Source organism: Lithobates pipiens, unplaced genomic scaffold (genome assembly GCF_037356315.1).
Source record: "Lithobates pipiens isolate NorthernLeopardFrog02 unplaced genomic scaffold, aLitPip1_a1.2 Scaffold_8, whole genome shotgun sequence".
NCBI classification, from domain to species: Eukaryota; Metazoa; Chordata; class Amphibia; order Anura; family Ranidae; genus Lithobates; species Lithobates pipiens.
In genome coordinates, this window is record NW_027507903.1 from 558,409,984 (window position 1) to 558,432,627 (window position 22,644).

Sequence of the window (22,644 nt, forward strand, 5' to 3'; positions counted from 1 at the left end):
TCCATCTCAGTGTGGTATTTATGCTTATGCTGACACACTCCCCTGCATAGCCATTCACTTGGAAGATTAGTGTAATGCTGTTTCTCTACCCCTATTTTTTTTTAAACGGAAAGGATGGCTTTACAAGTTAAAGGTTCACCTATACTTAAAATGGTTGGTCTCAACCCTCTAACTGCTAATTTTGTCTGGACAGTTCAGTCTGTTAAAGTTGAAAAATAACTAACAAACACCAGGTGAAAATAAAGAAGAAAAAAAAAAGCCTAAAAAAGAAAACAAATGCAGTCACCACATCTAAGAATTGGTGAGCTGCTATATATTTATTATTTTTTTTGTTTAATACTGCTTTACCATATGGGAGTGACTTTACTGTATTTTTAATCAGGCCCTACCTGGCAGGCTAGTATTTTGAGATATTTGATGTATTGTTTAGAGATATCTGATTTATTTGGTGCTTTTAGTTTAGTTTATTTTTAGTACCTGCAACTCTAGGGAAAGTGTTTTTTATTTATTTATTTTACGTAATGATGCATGGAAGAGTTATTTTAAAATAGCTGTTCTTTTATTTATTTTTTCCTATAGGTCGCCTGGCCCTACATGCGATGGGAGCTCTAGCATGTCATCCGAGACTGGGCTTGGTACACGTCTAAGGGCCACATCTGGAATGGGCGACGGAGTGGAAGGGGCTCCAATGTCTGGGGCCCCACAGCCTGCCCCCCCTCAACCACAGTCTCAGCTGCCGTCAATGAATAACCCTCCTCCTCCTGATATAGCAAGGCCAACTCCATCCAAGCGTCAGACCAACCAGTTACAGTACTTGCTCAAAACTGTGCTCAAAACGCTATGGAAACACCAGTTTGCTTGGCCATTTCAACAGCCTGTGGATGCAATCAAGCTCAATTTACCAGTGAGTAAAAACACTTGTTACCTTTACCAACTGTTGAATCTACCTAATTTCATTCATTTGAAAAAAAATAAAAAATCTGTAGACTTCAGCCAAACTACACATCTGGCAGTCTGAAACTTCCTTCTCTGGGATCCTTCATTAGCTAGGGTAGCTGACCCTCTGCCAAAAAGTGAGACCCAGCTCACTCCGGTCTCATGAGACCAATAAAGTGGAGCTTCACCTAAAAGGGGAAATTCTGCTTTAACCACTTAAAGACTGGAAGGATTTGCCCCCTTCATGACAAGGCCATTTTTTTTTTGCGCTATGGCACTGCGTCACTTTAACTGACAATTGCGTGCTCATGCGGCGCTGTACCCAAACAAAATTTACGTCTTTTTTCTCCCACAAATATTCTTTTGGTGGTATTTGATCACCTGCAGTTTTTAGTTTTTGGCCTATAAACAAACTGTTATCAAAGAGCAACCATTTTGAAAAAAAAAAATTTTTTTTTTTTACTTTGCTATACTACATAGCCCAAAAAAATGTTTTCATCAGTTTAGACTGATATACAGTATATGCTTCTACATATTTTTGGTAAAACAAATTTGGAATAGGTGTATATTGATTGGTGTGCTAAAAAGTTATGGCATCTACAAGCTACTGTATAGATTTAGGGACTTTTATTTTGTTTCTACTGGTTATGGCGCCGATCTGTGTTTATCAGGACTGCAACATTTTGGGGACCGGTGACATTATTATAGTGATCAGCGCTATAAAAATGCACTGATCAATGTAAAAATGACACTGGCGGGGAAGGAATTAACACTAGGGGTCGAATAAGGGGTTAACTGTGTTCCCTGGATGTGTTCTAACTGTAGGGGGGTGGGCTGCCAAGGTCATGACAGAGATCACCGTTCCCGATCGCTGGGAACAAAAGATCTCTGACATGTCCTGTCAGAATTGAGATCCGCCTTCTTTAAAAAGGTAGATCCCCATTCTGTACTAGGCAATCTCGGTTGACCAGATTGAGTACCAGCTGGGATCTGACAACTCTTGAGTTAGTTACTGGCTTTAGCAGCTTGGCTGTTGAAGTCCTAGTCCCTGAGGGACAGTGGTTTGTCAGTTATTCAGAAGTAGGCTCTTTAAAACTAGGAAATCAACTTCTTGCAAAGTCCACTCTTGCACTTGGGAAGTTTTTTATTTTTATTTTTTTTTTTTTTTTTTAATCTATCCCAGGAAATCCCCCGTGGGAATAATTTTTTTTCCCACGGGGAAAGTTTTTTTCCCTCAGTTTAGGCCGATACGTATTCTTCTACATAGTTTTGGTTAAAAAAAACAAAACACAATAAGCGATTGATTGGTTTGCACAAAAGTTATAGCGTTTACAAAATGGGGGATAGTTTTATGGCATTTTTATTAATTTTTTTTTTTTTTTACTAGTAATAGTGGCGATCAGCGATTTTTATTGTGACTGCGACATTATGGCGGACACATCAGACATTTTTGACACATTTTTGAGACCATTGTCATTTATACAGCAATCAGTGCTATACAAATGCACTTATTCCTGTATAAATGACACTGGCGGTGAAGGGGTTAACCAGGGGGTGGCAGTGTAGGGGTTAAGTGTTCCTAAGGGCTTGTTACATGCGATGGCAGGGCGGCATATAGAAATGGACGTACCTGTACGCCAATATGCCTGCCCGTGCCATTCTGCCGATGTACATCGGCGTGCGCTGGTCGGGAACTGGTTGAAAAAAACCACCCTTTTACTCCAAGGATTTTCTTTTGTCTACCTTGAGTATCCCATTGCTTTCACCTCTGTGAGGTGAATTTCTAAGGTGCCGGTCTGAACCTGTAAAGAACAAGATTGTTTTGCAACCCACTGCCGTTTTTCTTCAGGAAGGTTTCCTCCTATTACTTTAGATGGGACGTTGTTCTTCTTCTACCCTCCTGTCCTGTTCCTAAACATCCTAAGGAGTTTTCACTCTATTGTGTAGATGTGGTAGCATGCTTTCCATTCCACACTCTTAGTTACAGTTTTATCAATCGGACTCACGATTTTAAGGGCAAGGTTCTCCTTTTCCCAGTAAAGGTGCACTCCTCTAGATCAGTTGGTGTGTTGTGGGCTGCAAGATTAATTGTTAAATTGTGATCGCGCTTCAACCCCCCCTCACGATCTTAATACAGCATTTCCCCGATTTCATGTTAAGCAATGCAGAACTGTTCTCTGTTATCTTTTAGATTAATGGAATGAACTTCCGTCTGTAAATGAGGGAAGTTTTAACCACTTAAAAACTAAACCTTTTTTGACACTTGTTGCTTACAAGTTAAAAATCATTATTTTATGCAAAAAATTACTTAGAACCCCCAAATAAAAATAAAGTGTGTGTGTGTGTGTGTATGTATGTATGTGTGTATGTGTGTGTGTGTGTGTGTGTATATATATATATATATATATACATATATACATATATACACACACACACACACATATAGTGTGTGTGTGTGTATATATATATATATATATATATATATATATATATATATATATATATATATATATATTAAAAACATTTTTTTTTTTTTTAGCATAGACCCTAGAGAATAAAGCGGATATTGTTGCAATATTTTATGTCACTCTATATTTGCGCAGCCTTTCAAAAGCCATTTTTTAGGAAAAAATAGGCGTTAATTAATTAAAAAGCTAAACAGTAAAGTTAGCCCAATTTTTTTTGTTTTTGTATAACGTGAAAGACGACGGTGTTACACCAAGAACCGTAATCTTTATTCTTAGCAAAAAAAAATCATGATTCTTGTTTTATCCAGAATTGTGCAGCTCTACTAGGGAACTTCTAGCAACCTTTCATGGAACCATGTGTGAAAAGCTGCACAGTCATTTAAGGTATACAATCCTGCCAGGCAATGATCTTTGCCTTTTTATTTGACTGTTAATAGAGACACTTTCACTTTGTCTATTCAGGTAAAATTTACAGGTTTTCTTGGATCAACTACCCCTCCTCCCGATTGACCTTTTTGCCATGATCCGCCTGCCACTTTGTCAGTGCCTTTGGTAAAAAAAAAAACACTGTTCTGCATCTGAAAGTTTTTACCTTACAGTGTACGATATAGCTTAAACTTAACCCTAAGAATACAAACACTGCCAGACCCTCTATTAGAGCCTGGCAGAGCACACTGCAGTAGTCTTCCATAAAAACAAGTGCTGTAAATATCGATTTACAGCGATCTTCAGGCTGCTTAATGACTTGAGACAGCTGTGTACATCCGATGGATGGCTTCTGCAGGAGGGGCCGTGAGCTCCCTCTGATGTCAGCCGGGGAGATCACGCCTCTCCTGGAGTAGCCCTGGAAACCTGGCTGAGATTCATGTGACCGACCTGAAGACAGCGCTAAAACGGTATTTACAGCACTCGTTTTTTTTTTTTTAAATAATGCAGCGTGGTATGCTAGGATGTCATAGAGGAGCTGGCAGTGTCCATTTACAATTTTTATTTTACTAACGGCTGAGGGGTGGGGGGTCAGGGGGGCTGCGGGGGCGGAGACGGAGACACACAGACACAAGATGACAGGCAGGAAGGAGGGGGTGAGGGGGGAGAGCGGAGAGGACAGCATTTGACAGATGGGACGCTCTTTGACCATGGTGATCAGGGTGGAGCAGCCCTGATTTTCGTGGTCTGTTTAGAGAAGCCAATACAAGAAGTGGCAGATTTGTTTTTTTGTTTTTTTTTACAGTTTAGAGAGGGCCAGATCACAAGCGCTGTGCTTTGTAATGTGCTTTAAGGGACCAGGAAATTATTATTTTATTTTTTTTGGGGGGGGGGTGGTGGGGTTGGCTGGGGCGTGTTAACAAACACTTTTGTACTATGAACAAGGTTTATTGCCGAAACTAGTCTGCTGCTGACTGTACTCAATGTAAAGGCTTGAAAATAAATACGCTTGATGTTATGGAGTTGCCGGCTGCTTCTTTTACTCAATGACCATTTATCTATTGGTGTGTGAGCCATAGAATCTTTGATCAAAACACTTTAACCGGTTCCCGACCGACGCACGCCGATATACGTCGGCAAAATAGCACAGCTGGGCAAATTGGAGTACCTGTACGTCCCTTTGAATTTGCTGCCGTGCCATTGCGTGCGCCGGCCGGGAGTAGGATTGCGGGCCCCGCGGACCCTGTCTGTGCGGATACCCACAATCGTCTCACGGAGAGTAATCTTATGTAAACAAGCATCTCCCTGTTCTACCTAGTGACAGTGTCACTGATCACAGCTCCCTGTGATCGGGAGTTATGATCAGTGATGTGTCACAGCTAGCACGTTCCTAGGACAAGCTTAACCCCTACAGTGCAACCTCGTGTTAACCCCTTCACTGCCAGCCACATTTACACATTAACCAATGCAATTTTAATCACACTGATTGCTGTATAAATGTGAATGGTCCCAAAATTGTCCGACGTGTCCGCCATAATGTTGCCGTCACGATAAAAATCGCTGATCACCGCCATTACTAGTTAAAAATATTTTTTTTATAAAAATGCCATAAAACTATCTTCTATTTTGTAGAATCTATAACTTTTGAGCAAACCAATCAATAAACGCTTATTGCAATTTTATTTTTTATTTTTTTACCAAAAATATGTAGAAGAATACTTATCTGCCTAAACGGAGGGAAAAAATGTGTTTTTATATATTTTTGGGGGATATTTATTATAGCAAAAAATAATGCGTTTTTTTTTTCAGAATTGTTGCTCCTTCTTCCTTTTTTTTTTTTTTTTTTTTTATAGCGCAAAAAATAAAAACCACAGAGGTGATCAAATGCCACCAAAAGAAAGCTCTATTTGTGGGAAACAAAAGACGTAAAATTTGTTTGGGAGCCATGTCGCCCGACCGCTCAATTGTCAGTTAAAGTGAAGCAGTGACAAATCGCAAGAAGTGCTCTGGTCTTTGGCCAGCAAAATGGTCTGGGGCTTAAGTGGTTAAAGTGTTACTAAACCCACAACATTAAAATCAGCGTGTGTATATGCAGTAAAGCATTGTATTTATAAGTAACTTGCTCTGGGGGCACTCAAGTAGGTTCGCTCATGAGCCACTGCTCTGAGTGTCCATGTATACACAGTCGCTATTAATCAAAACAGTCATTGGCCAACTAAACAATTACAACAATAATCGTTAGTTGCAGCCCTAATCCATTCAAAGTCCATCATTTATATTCAGATGCCAGAGGAATGAAACCGCAGACAGAAATGACAGTGCACACTATAGCGGTATATGTTTTGTTCATATTTCATGTCTGATGTTAACAACCACTTTAAGCATGTTGTCCTTTCGAGCTTCATTATAGTACATGTGTCTGTTGCGTCTTGGTGAGTTTTCTGTAAGAAATGTGGAAGGTAGAGAAAAAACAAACATTGTTACAGTCTCAAGAAGTTCTGAGAAAAAGAGGAGTGTTTAATTTATTTTATTTATTTTTTGGTTTTTAGGACTATTATAAAATTATCAAAGTTCCAATGGACATGGGAACCATCAAGAAGCGCCTGGAAAACTATTATTACACTAATGCACAGGAATGTATCCAGGATTTCAACACAATGTTTACAAATTGCTACATTTATAATAAGGTGAGCACTGAGGTTTTTGAATCATATTTTAGGCAGGGTTCACACTGCTCCGTCATGAAAGTTGGACGACTTCTGATCCGCCTGCACTACGACTTCATGTTTGACTTGGATGTGACTTCAATAAACAGGATCCGACCATACCAGGAACTTTGAGTCTGGTATAAATCTTGAAGTGGGACCCTACACCAACATTTAAAAAATAAAATAAAAATTGGGTCCCCTCCCCAAATCCATACCATACTGATGGGGACAAGGGCCTCTTCCCAACAACTGTGGTTTGTGGAGGTCTGTGGGCAGGGGGCTTATCGGCATCTGGAAACCCCCTTAAGGTGGGAGGGGGCGGGATCCAGGGGCCCCCTTCTTAATGTGAGTAGGGGGGATACATTGTACCTCTACTCATTTACCCAAGAAAAGTGTAAAAAAAAAAAAAAATAGTACACAGGTTTTTGACAGTCCTTTTAAAAATGAAGAATGTCCCTAGTTGTATCTCCGAGTCTTCTCTCTCCAGTGATGTCTTCTTCCAGTGTCTTTTTCGGAGCTAACACAACAGTGGGAGCTGACATCAGGAATAAGACCTCACCGGAGAGAGAAGAACTGGAGGAAGAAGACTCTGAACTACAACCGGGGAGATTCTTCATTTTTATAATAAAGGACTTTGTCAAAAACCTGTGTACTGTTTTTCTTTATTGCCGCTTTTTTTTTGGGTGACTGAGTAGGGGAAAAGGAGGCTCTTAAATTTATATTTTGACGTGGGGTTTCTCCTCAATCCATACCAGCCTGAAGGCTACACCATTTTTATTTTTTTCATTTTGGCATGGGGTTCCCCACTCAACATTCTCAGAGGGCAAGTCGCATGCCGCAAGTCGGATCAGTTAAGACGATTGGGCCAAAGTAGTGCAGGAACCTTTTCAAATTCGGTCCGACTTGTGTTGGACCAGTTAAAACGGCTCTCGTAGGGAATCATTCATTTTATACATGTCATGCAAAAGTCGGAGTTGCACCAGTGTGAGCCGGACCTTACTTTGTTCGATATCACGCTCTAGCTACATTGTTGCAATTAGATAACCGGAATGTTTGGTCATGTTCTGTCATCTGTGAACAATTGTTTGTTTCTGTGGGCAGGAGCACACAAAGTTGAGGTTAGTTGCACACGCTATTGATTGTTGAACATGAGTATTCCTGGGCAAAATTTCTTGCGTCTGTTTTGTGAATATTTGCACATACGTGAGTAAAATAAATTTAAGCTCTCAGAATTGAATTTAACATACTAACATTTTAGGCGTTTACAAACTTCTCTTTTTTTTACTCCTCCCTGCATAGCACATGTTTACACAAGAAAACAATGGGGCACATCTAGCCCAGGAAAGGGAAAAAAAAAAACAGTTTTAGATGCAGAGTGTGTAAGAGGCCTAAAATTAGTGAGAAGGTAGATGTGAGCTTTGCATAAAGTGACTCTTAATGACTTTGGCGCATTAAAGGATCTAAACCCATTCAATAAAATCTCATTGTTTAACCACTTGACCTCTGGGAGGTTTTACTCCTTTCATGACCAGAGCAATTTTTGCAATTCAGCACTTTGCTACTTTAACTACCCAAATTACATTTATGTCATTTTTTTCCCCACAAATAGAGCTTTCTTTTGGTTTTATTTGATCACCACTGGGTTTTTATTTTTTGTGATGTAAACAAAAAAAGACAATATTTTTTTACTTGCTGTCTGTTATAAAACACATCCAATAACATTGAATTTCTTCATAAATTTAGGCCAAAATATTTTCTGCTACATGTCCTTGTTAACAAAAAAACCCCCAATGAGTGTATGTTGGTTTGTGTGAAAGTAATAGCATCTACAGACTATGGTGTATGATTTTAAAATCAATTCTGATGCATCGACAGCCCATCTCTCTTAAAATGCCAGGACTGTACAAATACCCCCCAAATTACCCCTTTCTGAAAAGTAGACAGTCTGAGGCATTTAGTAGGAGGCATGGGGAGCTTTTTAAAGTGTTTATTTGCTACAACTTTTTTAAAAATGAAGAGATTGAATACAATTAGTCGTCTTCTTCTCCCCCCCCTTTAATTGAAATTTTACATACTGTCACCAGTTTAGTTGAATGTCATCATATAACTGGTGTGGCGGTGATCGGAGACACTGGTGACAGTATATTTAAAATATTTATTTAAATCATTTTTTTTTTTTGTAAACATTTGTAAACATTTCTATCTTTTCATATTTATTTATTTATTTTCATTTTTGTGTCCAGTGGCTGGAGCAGCGCATTTCACGTTCCTAATTCAGAACTAGCTGGATGACATACATCTGTACATGCAGATGTACCCCTTCCCCTCCCATAACCTCAGCTAATGGCTGCTGCATTTAGAGTCTCATAGAATCCAGCATAATGGCTTACAGCTAGGCTTAGGGAGACCTTAGCATGCAGCAGCCATGAGTAATCGTGGGACCCAATGCAAATTTTGCATAGTATATTGCAGCTAGCGTAATGCAGGTTTTTGTTGGGTTTATAGCAGTTTAATGTTGAGGAAACCTCTATTATGGCTATTGGTAAGACAGTTTATAAGAAACAAGCCCTGTTTTATTAATATATTCCTAACTGCATATGTATTGATTGTTTGTTTTTAGCCTGGGGATGACATTGTTCTGATGGCTGAGGCTCTGGAGAAGCTTTTCCTGCAAAAGATTTCAGAAATGCCTCAAGAAGAAACAGAATTACCGATTGTTCAAAGCAAAGGACGTGGCCGAGGGAGGCGGGAACCAGGTGACTGGGGCACATGGGCAGTCTTTTTTCAGTAACTAAGTAGTGTGATTAGGGGAATGGTAATACCATTTTGTTTTATTGATAGAGTTGGAAGGCTGGTGCTCATAGATTGATAAATAGTGACAACAGTTAGCTTAAGCTTTTTGAAGAAACAGATGTTTTAAGTGTCTTGTGTGCCTTCCAGATGCCTCAGTCACCCCTATGAGGACACGGGTTCCATCAATAAGCCAAACTGAGAAGACTGTCCCAAAGCCGCCTGTGACACGTAAGTTAACAATAGGGTGCTTTTTTTTAATATCTAGAGTATATCTCTTTAATACTACTACGTTGCTAAACAACATAAACCTTGTGTTTCCGGCACTTCAACTTCTTTTTTTTTTTTTTTTTTCTTTTTAGCTGTTTCCAAACCTGCAACCCCAACCCCTCCTGTTGTGACCCAGGCACCTACCCCTCCACAGACCCGCACCCCACCTGCCCGTACCCCTGCTATTACTCCAGCTCCAATTACATACCCGCCTGCTGTCATTAAGGAAATGGTGGTGCCCACGACAATACCCCCTGCTGTTCAGTCTGTTCAGAGCCATGCACCTGTCATCTCTACTACCACTCAGCCCGTAAAGGTGAGAAAAACGGTGAGTTCAAATAGGCCAAGTATTAAGGTACATTTAATGATTTGAAGTGCATAGTAGATTTGCCTTTGTGTGTGCTTTGGAACAAACAGCTACGCTAAGAAAACTGTTTACATCTGACATGGGCTGTGCTGGCATGGGTTCCGTGTTTTGCTGTAGGTGGGCTTAAAATTGGTCCTAAATTTGCTAGACTGCAAGCATAATGAGGCTGTCTATTCTGCTGTGTTAAGTACATTCATTTATCTGATGTAGTGTCTTTTTTTTTTTTTTTTTTTCTCCTTCTTCTAAAAAATTTTTTTCTTCACCACAGAAAGGGGTGAAGAGGAAAGCAGATACCACGACCCCTACAGCCCATGATCCCCTCCATGAATCCTCTCCCTTACCCAGCGATTCCAAGCCCGCTAGACCTTTACCAAAAAGGGAAAGTGGTCGCCAGTCTCGGCCAGCAAAGAAGACAGAGGTTCCAGACTCTCAACTTCCTGCACCTCCTGTTCTGCACACCCCAATCATTGTCCAACCCGTTCAGACAAACAGCAGCACCAAGGTTTCCGAGCAACTTCTCTACTGCTCTGGCATTGTCCGTGAAATGTTCGCTAAGAAACACACCTCGTATGCTTGGCCTTTTTATAAACCTGTAGATGTAGAAGCTCTAGGACTGCACGACTACTGCGAAATTATCAAGCATCCAATGGACCTGAGCACTATTAAGGTGTGAGAAGAACCTGTGTTTCACACTTTCACACTTCATTTAGCCACATTAATAGACTAGGCTTGTGTCTTGAATTTGGCACATACTCTAGTATATAGATACACACAGACACATACATTTTCAGTGTTATTGAAAATGAGGATATCAGAGATAACCCACCCATCTATGCTGAAATTTAATAGCATGAATGCTCATACATTTATCAGCCTAGTACTTTAATTCAGAAGTTCTGTAAAGAGGATCTCTAGAAAAGGCTTAGTCATTGAACCTGGAAAAGAACTGTTCAGTTATTCATTACACTTGGTTCCTAAGGCTGCCCATACATTATACTATTTTTCTTGTACGATTTTTCCGATAGATTTACCAAATGCATATAATAGGAGATCAGACATAAACACTTTCAATTTTGGATGCAATCAGGCAGTAACTTACACTACATAGTTGAATGTAAATCTAAAGCACATTGATTAAGAAAATTGTTTAATGTATGGCTAGCTTAAATTTTTTCAGTTAAAGTCTGTGTCTGGTCAGCACCTGGTTCTGGGATCAGCAGTGCTGACTGAGGAGTGGTTGTTGAAGTAAACTAGTCACCACAGTGGGCAATTCAAACAGAGCATGTGATGAAAACTGTATCTAAAGTTATAGTGAACCTTTTGCAAACATGATACTCCCACTTTAGTAAAATAATAATTATACACTTTTTAAAATATTTTTTTGTATTAAAGTAGTTGTAAACCCTTGCATGTACCATGTGAAGTATCTAGCCCCAGCTGGCACCCTCTCTTCTCCACAGCAGTTCAAAGTGCATCATTTATACAGCTTGTCTAAGCTGAAGTTACTCTGCAAAGCTCAGTGAGGAGAGTTCTAAGATTTGATTCACACCTCCCTTCACACAAGAACAATCAATTACAGGCTGTATCCTGAAGCTCCTGCACAGTATTTGTTTTTTCTTGGTGTCAGGAAAACAGAGGTGACTCATGCAGATGGCAGAAGAATGAGGCAGCAGGCACTTAATGCTCTGGATTTAGACAAGCACACACTATAGAGGGATATGTTTTGTTCATATTTAATGTCTGAGGTTTACAGCCGTTGTAAAGCCTACCCAGCATTACTATGGCAATCAATGCAGCGCAGGTGAAATGTACAGGTTCCTACATTAATAACCCAGCCCCCCTTTGGTTATGGGGATTGAGTAAATGGACTACAAGTGGGTTGACATCATCACACTTGTGCTCCATTGAGATTTGAGTCACTCTGCTGCAGTAGCAGATGTTGGCAGGTCTTTTCCTTCACAGATCTCTAAAAATGGATAACAAGGCTGTACAGGCAGGGCCAAATTTAAACAAATGGTGACTACAGTGATTAGCACCCCACTATTCAGGTAAGTGAGCTTGGGGGGGGATTGTGGAATGTGATCATGATACTCCCTAAACATAGGTGTATCATTCCACATGGCCATAAAAGTGGACTATGCTTTTACAGTTAAGCAGATTGAAAAATTACAAGATGCAGCCTGCCACTAGTATTAACACAGTAGTTTTCCCTGTAACGTCAAAAATTATTTTGTCTGGTAACAAACCAGGTTTTGCTTTGTGAGTCTCCAAACCCCCCCCCCCCCCTTCTTCATAACGATTTTAATACCTGTTGATCCAGGTAATACAGCTGAAATTTTGACCTGTTAAAGGAAGCGAAAAATTGCAGAATTAGCAGGTGTTAAAATTAATTTTATTTTGGTCCTAGATAAAGCAGAGCTATACTTTCCTCCGCTCCAGCAATGCGGAGTCAAGGGGCTCCCCGACAGCATCTTTAGTTGCCTGGCTTCCAGGTCTTGATTTCCAGCTGCTTTCATTGGCTAAGCAGGGGTGATGCCACACCCACACGTGCGGGAGTGCAGTCAGCTTGGACATTGCGAATTCTTACAGTGATCTGCACGTGCAAAGCTCACTGTACAGGGGCAGACAGGCAGGTAAGTAACTTTAATGCAGAAGACGCAAAGCTTGTCTCTTCTGCATTAAAAATTTTGCCTGTTCGCTCATGTTTATTTGTTGGCATTAAGTTTCACTTTAATCAGAAGTTAACATCTGTAAAAACCTAATGTTAAAATTGCAAATAAACACTTCTGATATTTTTATACATCTCTACTTTTCTTGTAAAAGTGGAGTCTGTTTTCTCCCGGTCTGTCTTCTGATTCTTCCTATTCATCTGTTATTCCATTAGTCACTTTTAAACTCTGCACATGTTTCAGTTAACTGGATGTCTAGAGTTCTACATATTAACAGCAACAGTCTTTTTGGATCTGCTTATCATTTTAACTGCAATTTTCATTATAGGTTATCTCTGCTTATGTCATATGCTCAGTTTGATTTGCCCAACATGACGGGTTTATTTTGATTTGTAGTGTTGCATATTTATAGTAACAAGTGTCCAAACAACGAGTCTTTTTTTCACTGATTTTAATTCTTTCCTGAAGATCCTTAATACATTTATAAACATGCTACTCTTGATGAAACACTGAAGCTTGTTACTGACAATGTCACCAGTATCGCTGCCAGACTTGGTGCAGGTGTATACATTGACTAGACTTGCTGAACATCTTTAAATGGCTAGCTTGTTCTGTTGTCTACAGATGAAGTTGGAGAATAAGGAGTATCGAGATGCCCAGGACTTTGCCTCTGATGTGCGGCTTATGTTTTCTAACTGTTACAAGTACAACCCTCCAGACCATGAGGTGGTGGCTATGGCCCGCAAGCTGCAGGTAACAAGCTGGGGTTTGGCAAACATTCCACAAAGTCTTATTCTTTTAGACCTGTCTGATGGAGAGTTGTACTCCTCACAGGATAGAGTATGTGGCAAGCCTTAGGATTTATGGGCAGTGCAGCCTTGTGAGAGGATGCGCTTGTGTTCAGCTATCAGCAGCAATTGATCTAGTCTGCGTATTGAAAATGACTGTTTTTATGGACTTTTGACCAGCCACTTCATTAAGTACAATAAAATCAACATTCTCCAGTTAAAAAATTGTTATAAATTCTTACCCCAGCACAATGCTGCTGCCTTCTGCTCTCTCTGCTGCTTCCCTGAACATGTAGCGTTTCCAAGAAAGAGTTACCAGTGGAGAGTGCAGTCTCCAGCTAGTTTATTCGCTTGGAGAAGAGAGGGGGAGGAGTGGGATGCAGGGGGTCCTTTGCCATCCTAGGCTACATGGCTTTTTGTTTCTGTTGATGCACACAGTGAAAGGAGACACAGCTCTTTTTCCTGCATGCAAGGCTGGCTCCATACGATGCTACAAGATAATGAAGCCACCCTGATACAGGAATCCTGGGGCAACAGTTACGGCACCAGCTTAAACTTGGAACATATGCAAAGATTAAATCTGCTGAAAGTGCTTTAAAAAGTGTTTAATATCACTTTAAAGATCTAGCTAACAAGAGTAGCTAAACAGATTAGCAAATCCAGTGGTAGGTAAAAATTTGAGTAGCTGTTTTGGGTAAGAAGTAACTTGATCCCTGACGTCGTATGAACTGTGCCTTTCTGCGACTTTTGCCTCTGTTGTCTAGAAGGAATAATTGGGTATCCTCACTGGCCAAAAGGGAGGTGAGAAGACCAGTAAGCATTGGGCTGCAAATGGACAGAAATCTGTATGCTAATGTTCTGCATTGTTGTATAGTGGATTTTCTTCTACTATGAATACTGTTTCCAAAAGCAAAAGTTTTGGCAATAGCATGCTTAGAAGTGAAAGTGAATTCTGGAAAATATAGCTCTGCCTGACTCATCTACTACCTAAAATTTTGCAGGACAATGATAAGTGTTAGAGATACTACATAGGACAGAGGAATTGATATTCATGATTATTTTTTTTTTTATGCTGTTTCATTCATTTAAAAGGGCCCTGGCCAAAACAAGGTAGGAATCCCCTCTCAGCTAAGCATTAGTTTTTAGCTAGTGTCTTAAGGAGATGGATGTGCCTCCCTGGGTCTTTTTATTTATTTATTGGGCTTAGTTTTCCTGTGTTTTTTTTTTTTTTTTTTTTTTTTTTTAGCCTGTTTCTAACAACCTTGATGAAGCTGACTTGGACTCTATTTGGATCAGTCGTTACAGCCAGCATACCAAGAAGAAATGTACCAAGACCCCAAATGCAAGTGTGGGAATGGCTCCGGATAGCGATAGATTCTGTGGGCAGCAATCTCCTGGGTACAGCTTTCTAGGTGTACTGATTGGCAGAATGCTCTACAGCTCTGGGGCAGTGATTCCCCAAGGCCCAGTGGGAAGCTTTCACTGTGAAGCTTCCACTGCGATGGATGTACTGTTAGGTGCCTCTGGACTTTGACGTGGCTTCAAGACAGCATAGGTGGTGGGGGCTAGGGTTTAGAGGATGGTGTGGGCTCTCAGATCCCACCATCAGGTTGGGAGGACCCCTCTAGAGCTCATCCTGCAATGACTCCCCTTAGTGTCAGATTTTCTCTGAACCCCTCCGCCGTCTCTATTGCCAGTGGTACAATACTTTTTGCTTCCTTTTGTCAAGTGAGGAATATTGTGGGATGTTTGAAAGATATCATTGATGAGAAGTAAGAGGCCTTCTTTAAGGTGTTCTCTCCAGTAGGAGCAGCAGTGCAGCCTGGAAGTTTTGCCAAGCCCCTAAAATCTGGGGAAGCGCATGCTCCATTCCAGAGACTCAGACCCTGAAGATTTTGCAATTTGGCAACTCTTGGAAGAATTTCCAAGAGCATTGAGTTTCTTTGTAGATGCTTTGGAAGACTCCATGAGGCAGCCTCACAGCTGGGCAACTATGTCAACGTGAGAAGAATCCTATGGCTCAAGTGTTTTTTCGGCAGAACTTCTCTGCCTGAGGCTGCCCTATGAGGGCGAAAACTCGTTGTTTGGACCGACCTTGAATGCCTTCATGCAAAAGCTGCCTGTGTTAAAAAACACGCTCTTTACCACTTTAGAAGATGAAAAGTCAGTAACCATTGCTTTTGTAATCTAAGAAGATTTCCTTTTGTAAGCAGGCAGCCTTGAGCTGGAGGTTAAAGCCTACATCCCAGTTCTGTAAGAACTGGACTCCTAAGCCATCACATTCTGGAGGCCAAGCCTCACATTGAAGGGGTTTTCTCACACAGACATACACAGATAACTGGGTCTGCATCGTGGTGTCCGGAGGCTACAAGCTGAAGCTCTTCGGCCCCATGAATTATTCGCTCAAGGGTATCTTCTTAGTGGGTTTTTTTTTTTTTTTGAAGTCTTGTAAGTTCAATGTTCCAAGGGATCATTGCACATGTGTTCACAAGGGAGAGATCTCAAGCCTTCTATTCCAACCTGTTCATGATCCCCAGGCTGTAAGGAGATGTCCAGCCTATTCTGGACCTCATTGGTCTTTAGAATTGGGAGTTTGCAGTGAAGGGTTGCTACTATTTGAAGCATTGCTTTTCAGCCTTTCTGGCCCCAAGAGTGTGTATCCTCATTGTGGGGTACCTGGAAGACTTATTTCTCAAGTAGCATTTGTCTCAAACGGTTGTCAAATGTTTATCAAGCAGTACAGGTCCTGGAATAGTTCAGCTGGGTGCTGAACCCTTAGAAGTCAGCATTGGTTCTGATACCCCTCTGGAGTTTTTAGGGTTGTTATGTTCTCAAGATGGTGCAGGAGAACATATTATTAACACAGGTGAAATGCCTTTCTCTTTGAGCCCAGGAGTCATCCCTGAGGACATTTGGAATGTCCCTCAATTTTGATGCCGTCCTCTAAGCCCAATTTCACTCCAGAGCTGTACAGTGCAGTATCCTGTCAGTGTGGGACAAACCCCAGTAGTCTTTGGATCTGTACCTCTTGGTCCAAAGAACTTGATTGTCAGAAGAGTGGAAGTTGCTGATCAGTTTTCTTATTTCTTGTTTTGTGCAGAATGCAACATGGGTAATTCCTCCTGTGCGGCAACCATTTAGGACATTGTGTTGCAACCTTTTTGTCCTTCACCTACACATTCTTAGGAGAAGGTTCTTCACTCTTTGGATGATCTAACTAATGATAATCTAGCTGTTTGAGTTTATCTGAAGTCTGCAGCTTCATTTCAACAGTTTGAATCCTGGTTTGTTCTACCTGAGGGTCCTCCTAAGGGTTGGGTTGCTTCTCGAGCCATTATTTTTAGGTGGACTTGTCATCTCATTTTCTTATGGTTTCCTATGGTATCAGGGGCATAGTTCCTCCCTTCCTATTCAAGGCCCATTCTACCAGGAGTAAGTATCCGTGCGTCTTGGAATATTTAACATCACAATTCTTTCCTGAGTTTGTAAGACTGCTACCAGTTATAGGCAGAAGGTCTTGCAGGTGGCTCTGTAGTGGGGTTACCCCTTGTTTTGATTTTAGGAGTGTTGGCCTTGTTTCTGTGTTGCCCACACTCTGTTCAGTGTTTTGTGACATCAGAAAGAATCATGATATCAAGTCCCCTGCATTCTGTGATGGAACTTTTTATTTAATAGTATATCTGTAAAATCATTTTCTTTGAGTACACAGAGATCCCTCCACTTTTGCCTGTTACTCATTGCTTGCTGCAGAACTGTGGCTTAGCTGAACTTGTAGGGATCATACCTGGGCTGGGATTCCTGTCTTAATAAAAATATGTTTGAGCCAGTGTCCATTCACCTAAATATGGCACCATGGCTAAGTAGTCATGAATATCAAGTCCTGTGATGAACCCCAAGAAAAGGATTTTATAGGTTAACCAAATATCCTAATTTGAATGATTTTACAAGCACCTGGATCCTGTGGGGATTTATCCCAAATATTAAAGGATTTAAAAATAAATGGCTAAAAAAATTAATTTGGTTAAAAAATACTGTGTATATATAGAACATTAGCCCTTAATAATTAATAGAATGGTTGCTGATTTGTTGAAAATGGAGACTTTTTATATATATATATATATATATATTATGTTACCCTTCATGATAGATGATAAAGCAATACAGTGTGTAATATGTATTATATATTTTCTGTGGAATTTACAGGACGTGTTTGAAATGCGATTGGCCAAGATGCCAGATGAGCCAGAAGAAGCACCAGCTCCGGCACCGGCACCGTCACCCACCCCTTGTCCCCCTGCCCCTTCTGTCAAAGGCCCTCCTCACAGCTCCAGTGATAGCAGCAGTGATAGCTCTTCTGACAGTGAGAGCAGTTCTGACAGTGAGGAAGAGAGAGCACAGAGATTAGCAGAGCTTCAGGAGCAGGTAAGCAAACATACTGCATTTGATTTTCCTTGTGACTCTAGTTTGGGGAATTAACCCTTTGCTTTAAATTTTCTTCCAGTTAAAAGCTGTGCATGAACAATTAGCAGCCCTATCTCAGCCTCAGCCAAACAAACCAAAGAAGAAGGAACGTGAAAAGCGTAAGGAAAAGCACAAAAGGAAAGAGGAGGTTGAGGAGTCTCGCAAGAACAGATCTCGGGAACCTCCAGCTAAGAAACCCAAGAAAAGTGTTCAAGGACCAGTGGGAACCCCCAGGTATGATGGCATCCATCCCCATGCTCTACTAAATGCCTTTTATAATGAGAATGCTGTTAGGGTTTCTATCCTATTGCTTGTCATTTTCAAATTGATATCTATCAGAAGATGGATCTAAATTGGATCATGAGTGCAAGCGGCAGCAAAAATTCTCAGCTAAGTATATTGGATTAATTTGTTTCACGTGTGAAGCCTTATCGTGAAGGAATCACCGCCTACAGCACTGCTGCTACCACTTTGAATCAAGATTTGCTAGTTGAGTAGGCTTGTTGACCATTACAAGAATGTACATACTTGTTTTGAACTAAAAAGAAACATGTTTTACAAGCTTTATTGACTTTCAAAATGGAGAATCTATTTTAGGGAATTGTATTGTCACAGACACATCTTTCAATCTATTTCACTAATGGTACACTCAGCTGGTCTACACCTTAAAGTGGTTGGTACACAGGTAACAAAAAGGCCTGGTTTGATGCCCGGAAAGTGTACTGTGCAAGACCTTTAGAAAATGCGGGGAAAAATTATTTTTCAATACTAAAAAATTTTTTTTAGTAACACTGGCACTGATTGCAAAATCGCAGATGACCCCATCCTTTGTAACTTCCTTATCTTTGGACACAGATCAGATACAGCCTCTATTTTACAGGATTTTAAGCAATATTTTGAATCCCTATATGACGCAAGGATTCTATATGTAGATTGTGATTTGCAACAATTTTTACAGAATGCTTCTTACTCAAAATAGAGGAAAGGGTTAGAGCACTTAATGCCCCCATTACCCTGGGGGAACTGCAGCAGACACTCTGAGTTCCTGAACAATAAAACCCCTGGGAACAGCCGCTTACCCAGGAAAATATATTTGAAATATGGAGAACTTTGATTTCATGAGTTAGTTGCCACCATAAAATTCACTCATTTAGGATCCTTACCTCAGTCCAAGCATGAAGCAAATATTATAGCACTACCTAAATTGGGGGAAAGACCGACCACTCCCATATTCATATAGCCTTAATGACTACAGACATTAAAATACTTGCTAAGGTTTTCTTCAATTGTCTGTCTAGTATTCATAAACTGGTTCACATGGACCAATCTGGATTTATCCCAAATAGATCTACGTCTGGTATTATAAGGAGATTATATATATATAGATCCTAATATAGTGAGCTTCAGAAGCTAAAAGACTGAAGAAGCTAGCAGTGTAAGCAGGCAACACATTAAGGTAAAAAAGTGGTTGTAAAGGCTCAAGTTTTTTTTTACCTTCATGCATTCTCTGCGTGAAGGTAAATAGATTGCAACTCTGCATTTATTACAAAAGCTATTTTGACAAACACGCTCAGAGCACTCTTCCGGGAGGGGCGGGGCAAGTTGGGATGATGTCACCGATATTTTTTTTTTTGGGTCGCATGCATCGATCCCACATCGGGGACCCCTGAATCGCGATGCATCAATTAATTTCAGCACCCCTTATATATTAGGGCTGTTACTGATTAAAATTTTCGCGTTCGATTAATCAATTTTTTTTTTTAAATCAATTAATCGACTAATTTCGATTAATTATAACACACAACTTTAAGCCCTTGTACACACGGTTGGACATTCCGACAACAAAATCCGTTGTATTTTGTCCGAAAGTTGTGTTGCATACACACGGTCGAACAAAGTTGTCGGAAAATCCGATCGTTCAGAACGCGATGACGTTATTTCGTTACGACGGGACTACGTTCAGGCTAGTAGCCAATAGCTTTGGTCTAGGAATTTGATCTGAGCATGCGTGGCACTTTGTCCAATCGGAATTTTCTACACACAATCGGACAAAGTCTGATCGGATCATGTTGTCGGAAAGTGTTATAGCCCAGCTCTAAAACTTTGTCCGTCAGATATTCTGACGGAAACAGTCCGATGGAGCCCACACACAGTCGGTTTATCTGACAACACAGTCCGATCGGACATTTTCCGTCGGAATGTCCGACTGTGTGTACAAGGGCTAAGACTAACGTAGAAAGATAGTTTAACTTTAATTATAAAACTTGTCTAGTATCTTGACTGTCAGTCACTTTATAGTAGACAAGTAGGCATCACTTTAGCCAGTCACACAGACATACCAGATTGTTTTATATTTGTTTTTTTTTTTTTTTGTTTTTTTACAACAATGTTAAAAACTGAAGTTATCAAATTTGCCTACACTTAGCTCACTGAATGATCCCGGTTAGCCACATCCATATTTACCATCACTGTCCAAGCTGTCCTGTGACGTCACAGACATCGGTGTCACCGGACTCCTCACCCCCTTCCTTTCGTTAGCAGACGGAGGCACTTGGGGAAGGGGGGAGGAGTCCGGATCTCCAATGGAACTCCCTGAAGACCCGGAAGCTGGTGGAGAGGCGAGTACAGATCAAAAGAATTAACGATTAATCGAGGAATTAGAGGAATTAACCTTTAATTTTCCCAGCCCTAATATGAAAAAAAAATATAATATATATATATATATATATATATATATATATATATATATTCATTTCTACACACGGTGCCTTGCAAAAGTATTCACCCCCTTGGCTTTTTACCTATTTTGTTACATTACAGCCTTTAGTTTGATGTTTCTTTTAATCTAAGTTAGAAGTGCTGGATCAGAAAACAATGGTCTAAGTTGGTGAAATAAAATTAGAAAAATATATATACATAAAACAATTTTTCAGAAATAAAAAAACGATAATTGGCATGTGCATATGTGTTCACCCACTTTGTTATAAAGCCCATAAAAATCTCTGGTGCAACCAGTTACCTTCAGAAATCACATAATTGGTGAAATGATGTCCACCTGTGTGCAACCTAAGTGTCACATGAGCTGTCATTACATATAACACCTTTTTGAAAGGCCCCAGAGGATGCACCACTAACCAAACACTGCCATGAAGACCAAGGAACTCTCCAAACAAGTAAGGGACAATGTTGTTGAGACGTACAAGTCAGGGTTAGGTTATAAAAAAATATCCAAATCTTTGATGATCCCTAGGATCTATAAAGGATCATAACCAAATGGAAAGAACATGGCACAGCAACAAACCTGGCAAGAGACGGCCGCACACCAAAACTCACGGATTGGGCAAGGAGGGCATTAGAGAGGCAGCACAGAGACCTAAGGTAACCCTGGAGGAGCTGCAGAGTTCTACAACAGAGACTGGAGTATCTGTACATAGGATGACAATCAACCATACACTCCATAGAGTTGGGCTTTATGGCAGAGCGGCCAGAAGAAAGCCATTATTTTCAGCAAAAAACAAAATGGCACGTTTTGAGTTTGTGAAAAAGGCATGTGGGAGACTCCAGTAATGTATGGAGGAAGGTGCTCTGGTCTAAAATTTAACTTTTTGGCCATCTAAGAAAATACTATGTCTGGCGCAAACCCAACGCATCACATCACCCAAAGAACACCATCCCCACAGTGAAACACAGTGGTGGCAGCATCATGCTGTGGGGATGTTTTCAGGGGTTGACAAATTTGCTTGGAATCTAGGACCCAGCTAAAAAAGTTAGGAGCCAGGTCCGTGACGGCGATCTGGACCTGTCCCTGGCCTGACATGGAGACGAGTGAGGGGAAGATAGCCCCCTGCCCCCCCCCCCAAGTCATTGCCCATAGCTCTTAGAGGGACATTTTTTTTTTTTTCAAATGATGAATTTTTTTTTAAATTGCATTTTAGTGTAAATATGAGATGTGAGGTCTCTCTGACCACAGATCTCATATATAAGAGGACCTGTCATGCTTTTTCTAGAAAGAAAATTTATTTTAAACGCGCCCTGTCCCGCCAAGCTTGCGTGCAGAAGCGAACGCATATGAAAGCAGTGTTAAAAACGCACATGTGAGGTATCGCTGCGATCGGAAGAGTGAGAGCAATAATTCTAGCCCCAGACCTCCGCTGTAACTTAAAACGTTCAACCTGTCTAATTTTTTAAACGTCACCTATGGAGATTTTAAAGGGTAAAAGTTTGTCGCCATTCTATGAGCGGGCGCAATTTTGAAGCATGACATGTTGGGTATCGATTTACTCAGCGTAACGTTATCTTTCACAATATAAAAAAAAAATTGGGCTAACTTTACTGTTGTCTTTTTTTTTTATTTTATTTTTTTATTTATTTTTTTTATTACATTATTTTTCCCCAAAAAAGTGAGCTTGTAAGTCCGCTGTGCAAATACGGTGTGACAGACAGTATTGCAACGACCACCATTTTATTCTCTAGGGTGTTAGAATAAAAAATATACATCATGTTTAGGAATTCTAAGTAAAAGGGAAGGAGATAGGCTGGCAGGCAGGGGAAGCTCCATTAGCATTGCTGGTTGTCATTCCAACGGCCACCACAAGAGGGCACCAGATTCCAGAAGGAACCATAGGATCGCAGAAGGCCTAAAAGTCGGGGACTCAATTACCGGCCGCCGGCGGCGCGCCCCGACGCGATCATGCCGGGGGGGGGGGGGGGGGCAAGGAGACAGGATACCCCCAGCTGTGCTGCGCCAGGTCGCTAAATCTA

At 40.6% G+C, this 22,644-nt stretch overlaps 1 protein-coding gene across 4 annotated transcripts in view; it reads left to right on the forward strand.

Annotated features, from left to right (window-relative positions):
* BRD4 (bromodomain containing 4) overlaps window positions 1-22,644 on the forward strand; it is a 107,043-nt gene that overhangs the window by 61,593 nt on the left and 22,806 nt on the right. For 2 of the 4 annotated variants that reach the window (XM_077469992.1, XM_077469993.1), the window contains exons 2-10: window positions 580-904; window positions 6,380-6,517; window positions 9,159-9,294; window positions 9,479-9,559; window positions 9,691-9,926; window positions 10,234-10,632; window positions 13,259-13,387; window positions 17,626-17,844; window positions 17,924-18,117. In XM_077469992.1, the coding sequence (XP_077326118.1) occupies window positions 614-904; window positions 6,380-6,517; window positions 9,159-9,294; window positions 9,479-9,559; window positions 9,691-9,926; window positions 10,234-10,632; window positions 13,259-13,387; window positions 17,626-17,844; window positions 17,924-18,117 (1,823 nt within the window). In that variant the 5' untranslated portion in view covers window positions 580-613. The remainder of the gene's footprint in view (window positions 1-579; window positions 905-6,379; window positions 6,518-9,158; window positions 9,295-9,478; window positions 9,560-9,690; window positions 9,927-10,233; window positions 10,633-13,258; window positions 13,388-17,625; window positions 17,845-17,923; window positions 18,118-22,644) is intronic. The other 2 variants (XM_077469994.1, XM_077469995.1) reach the window with 2 other exon arrangements.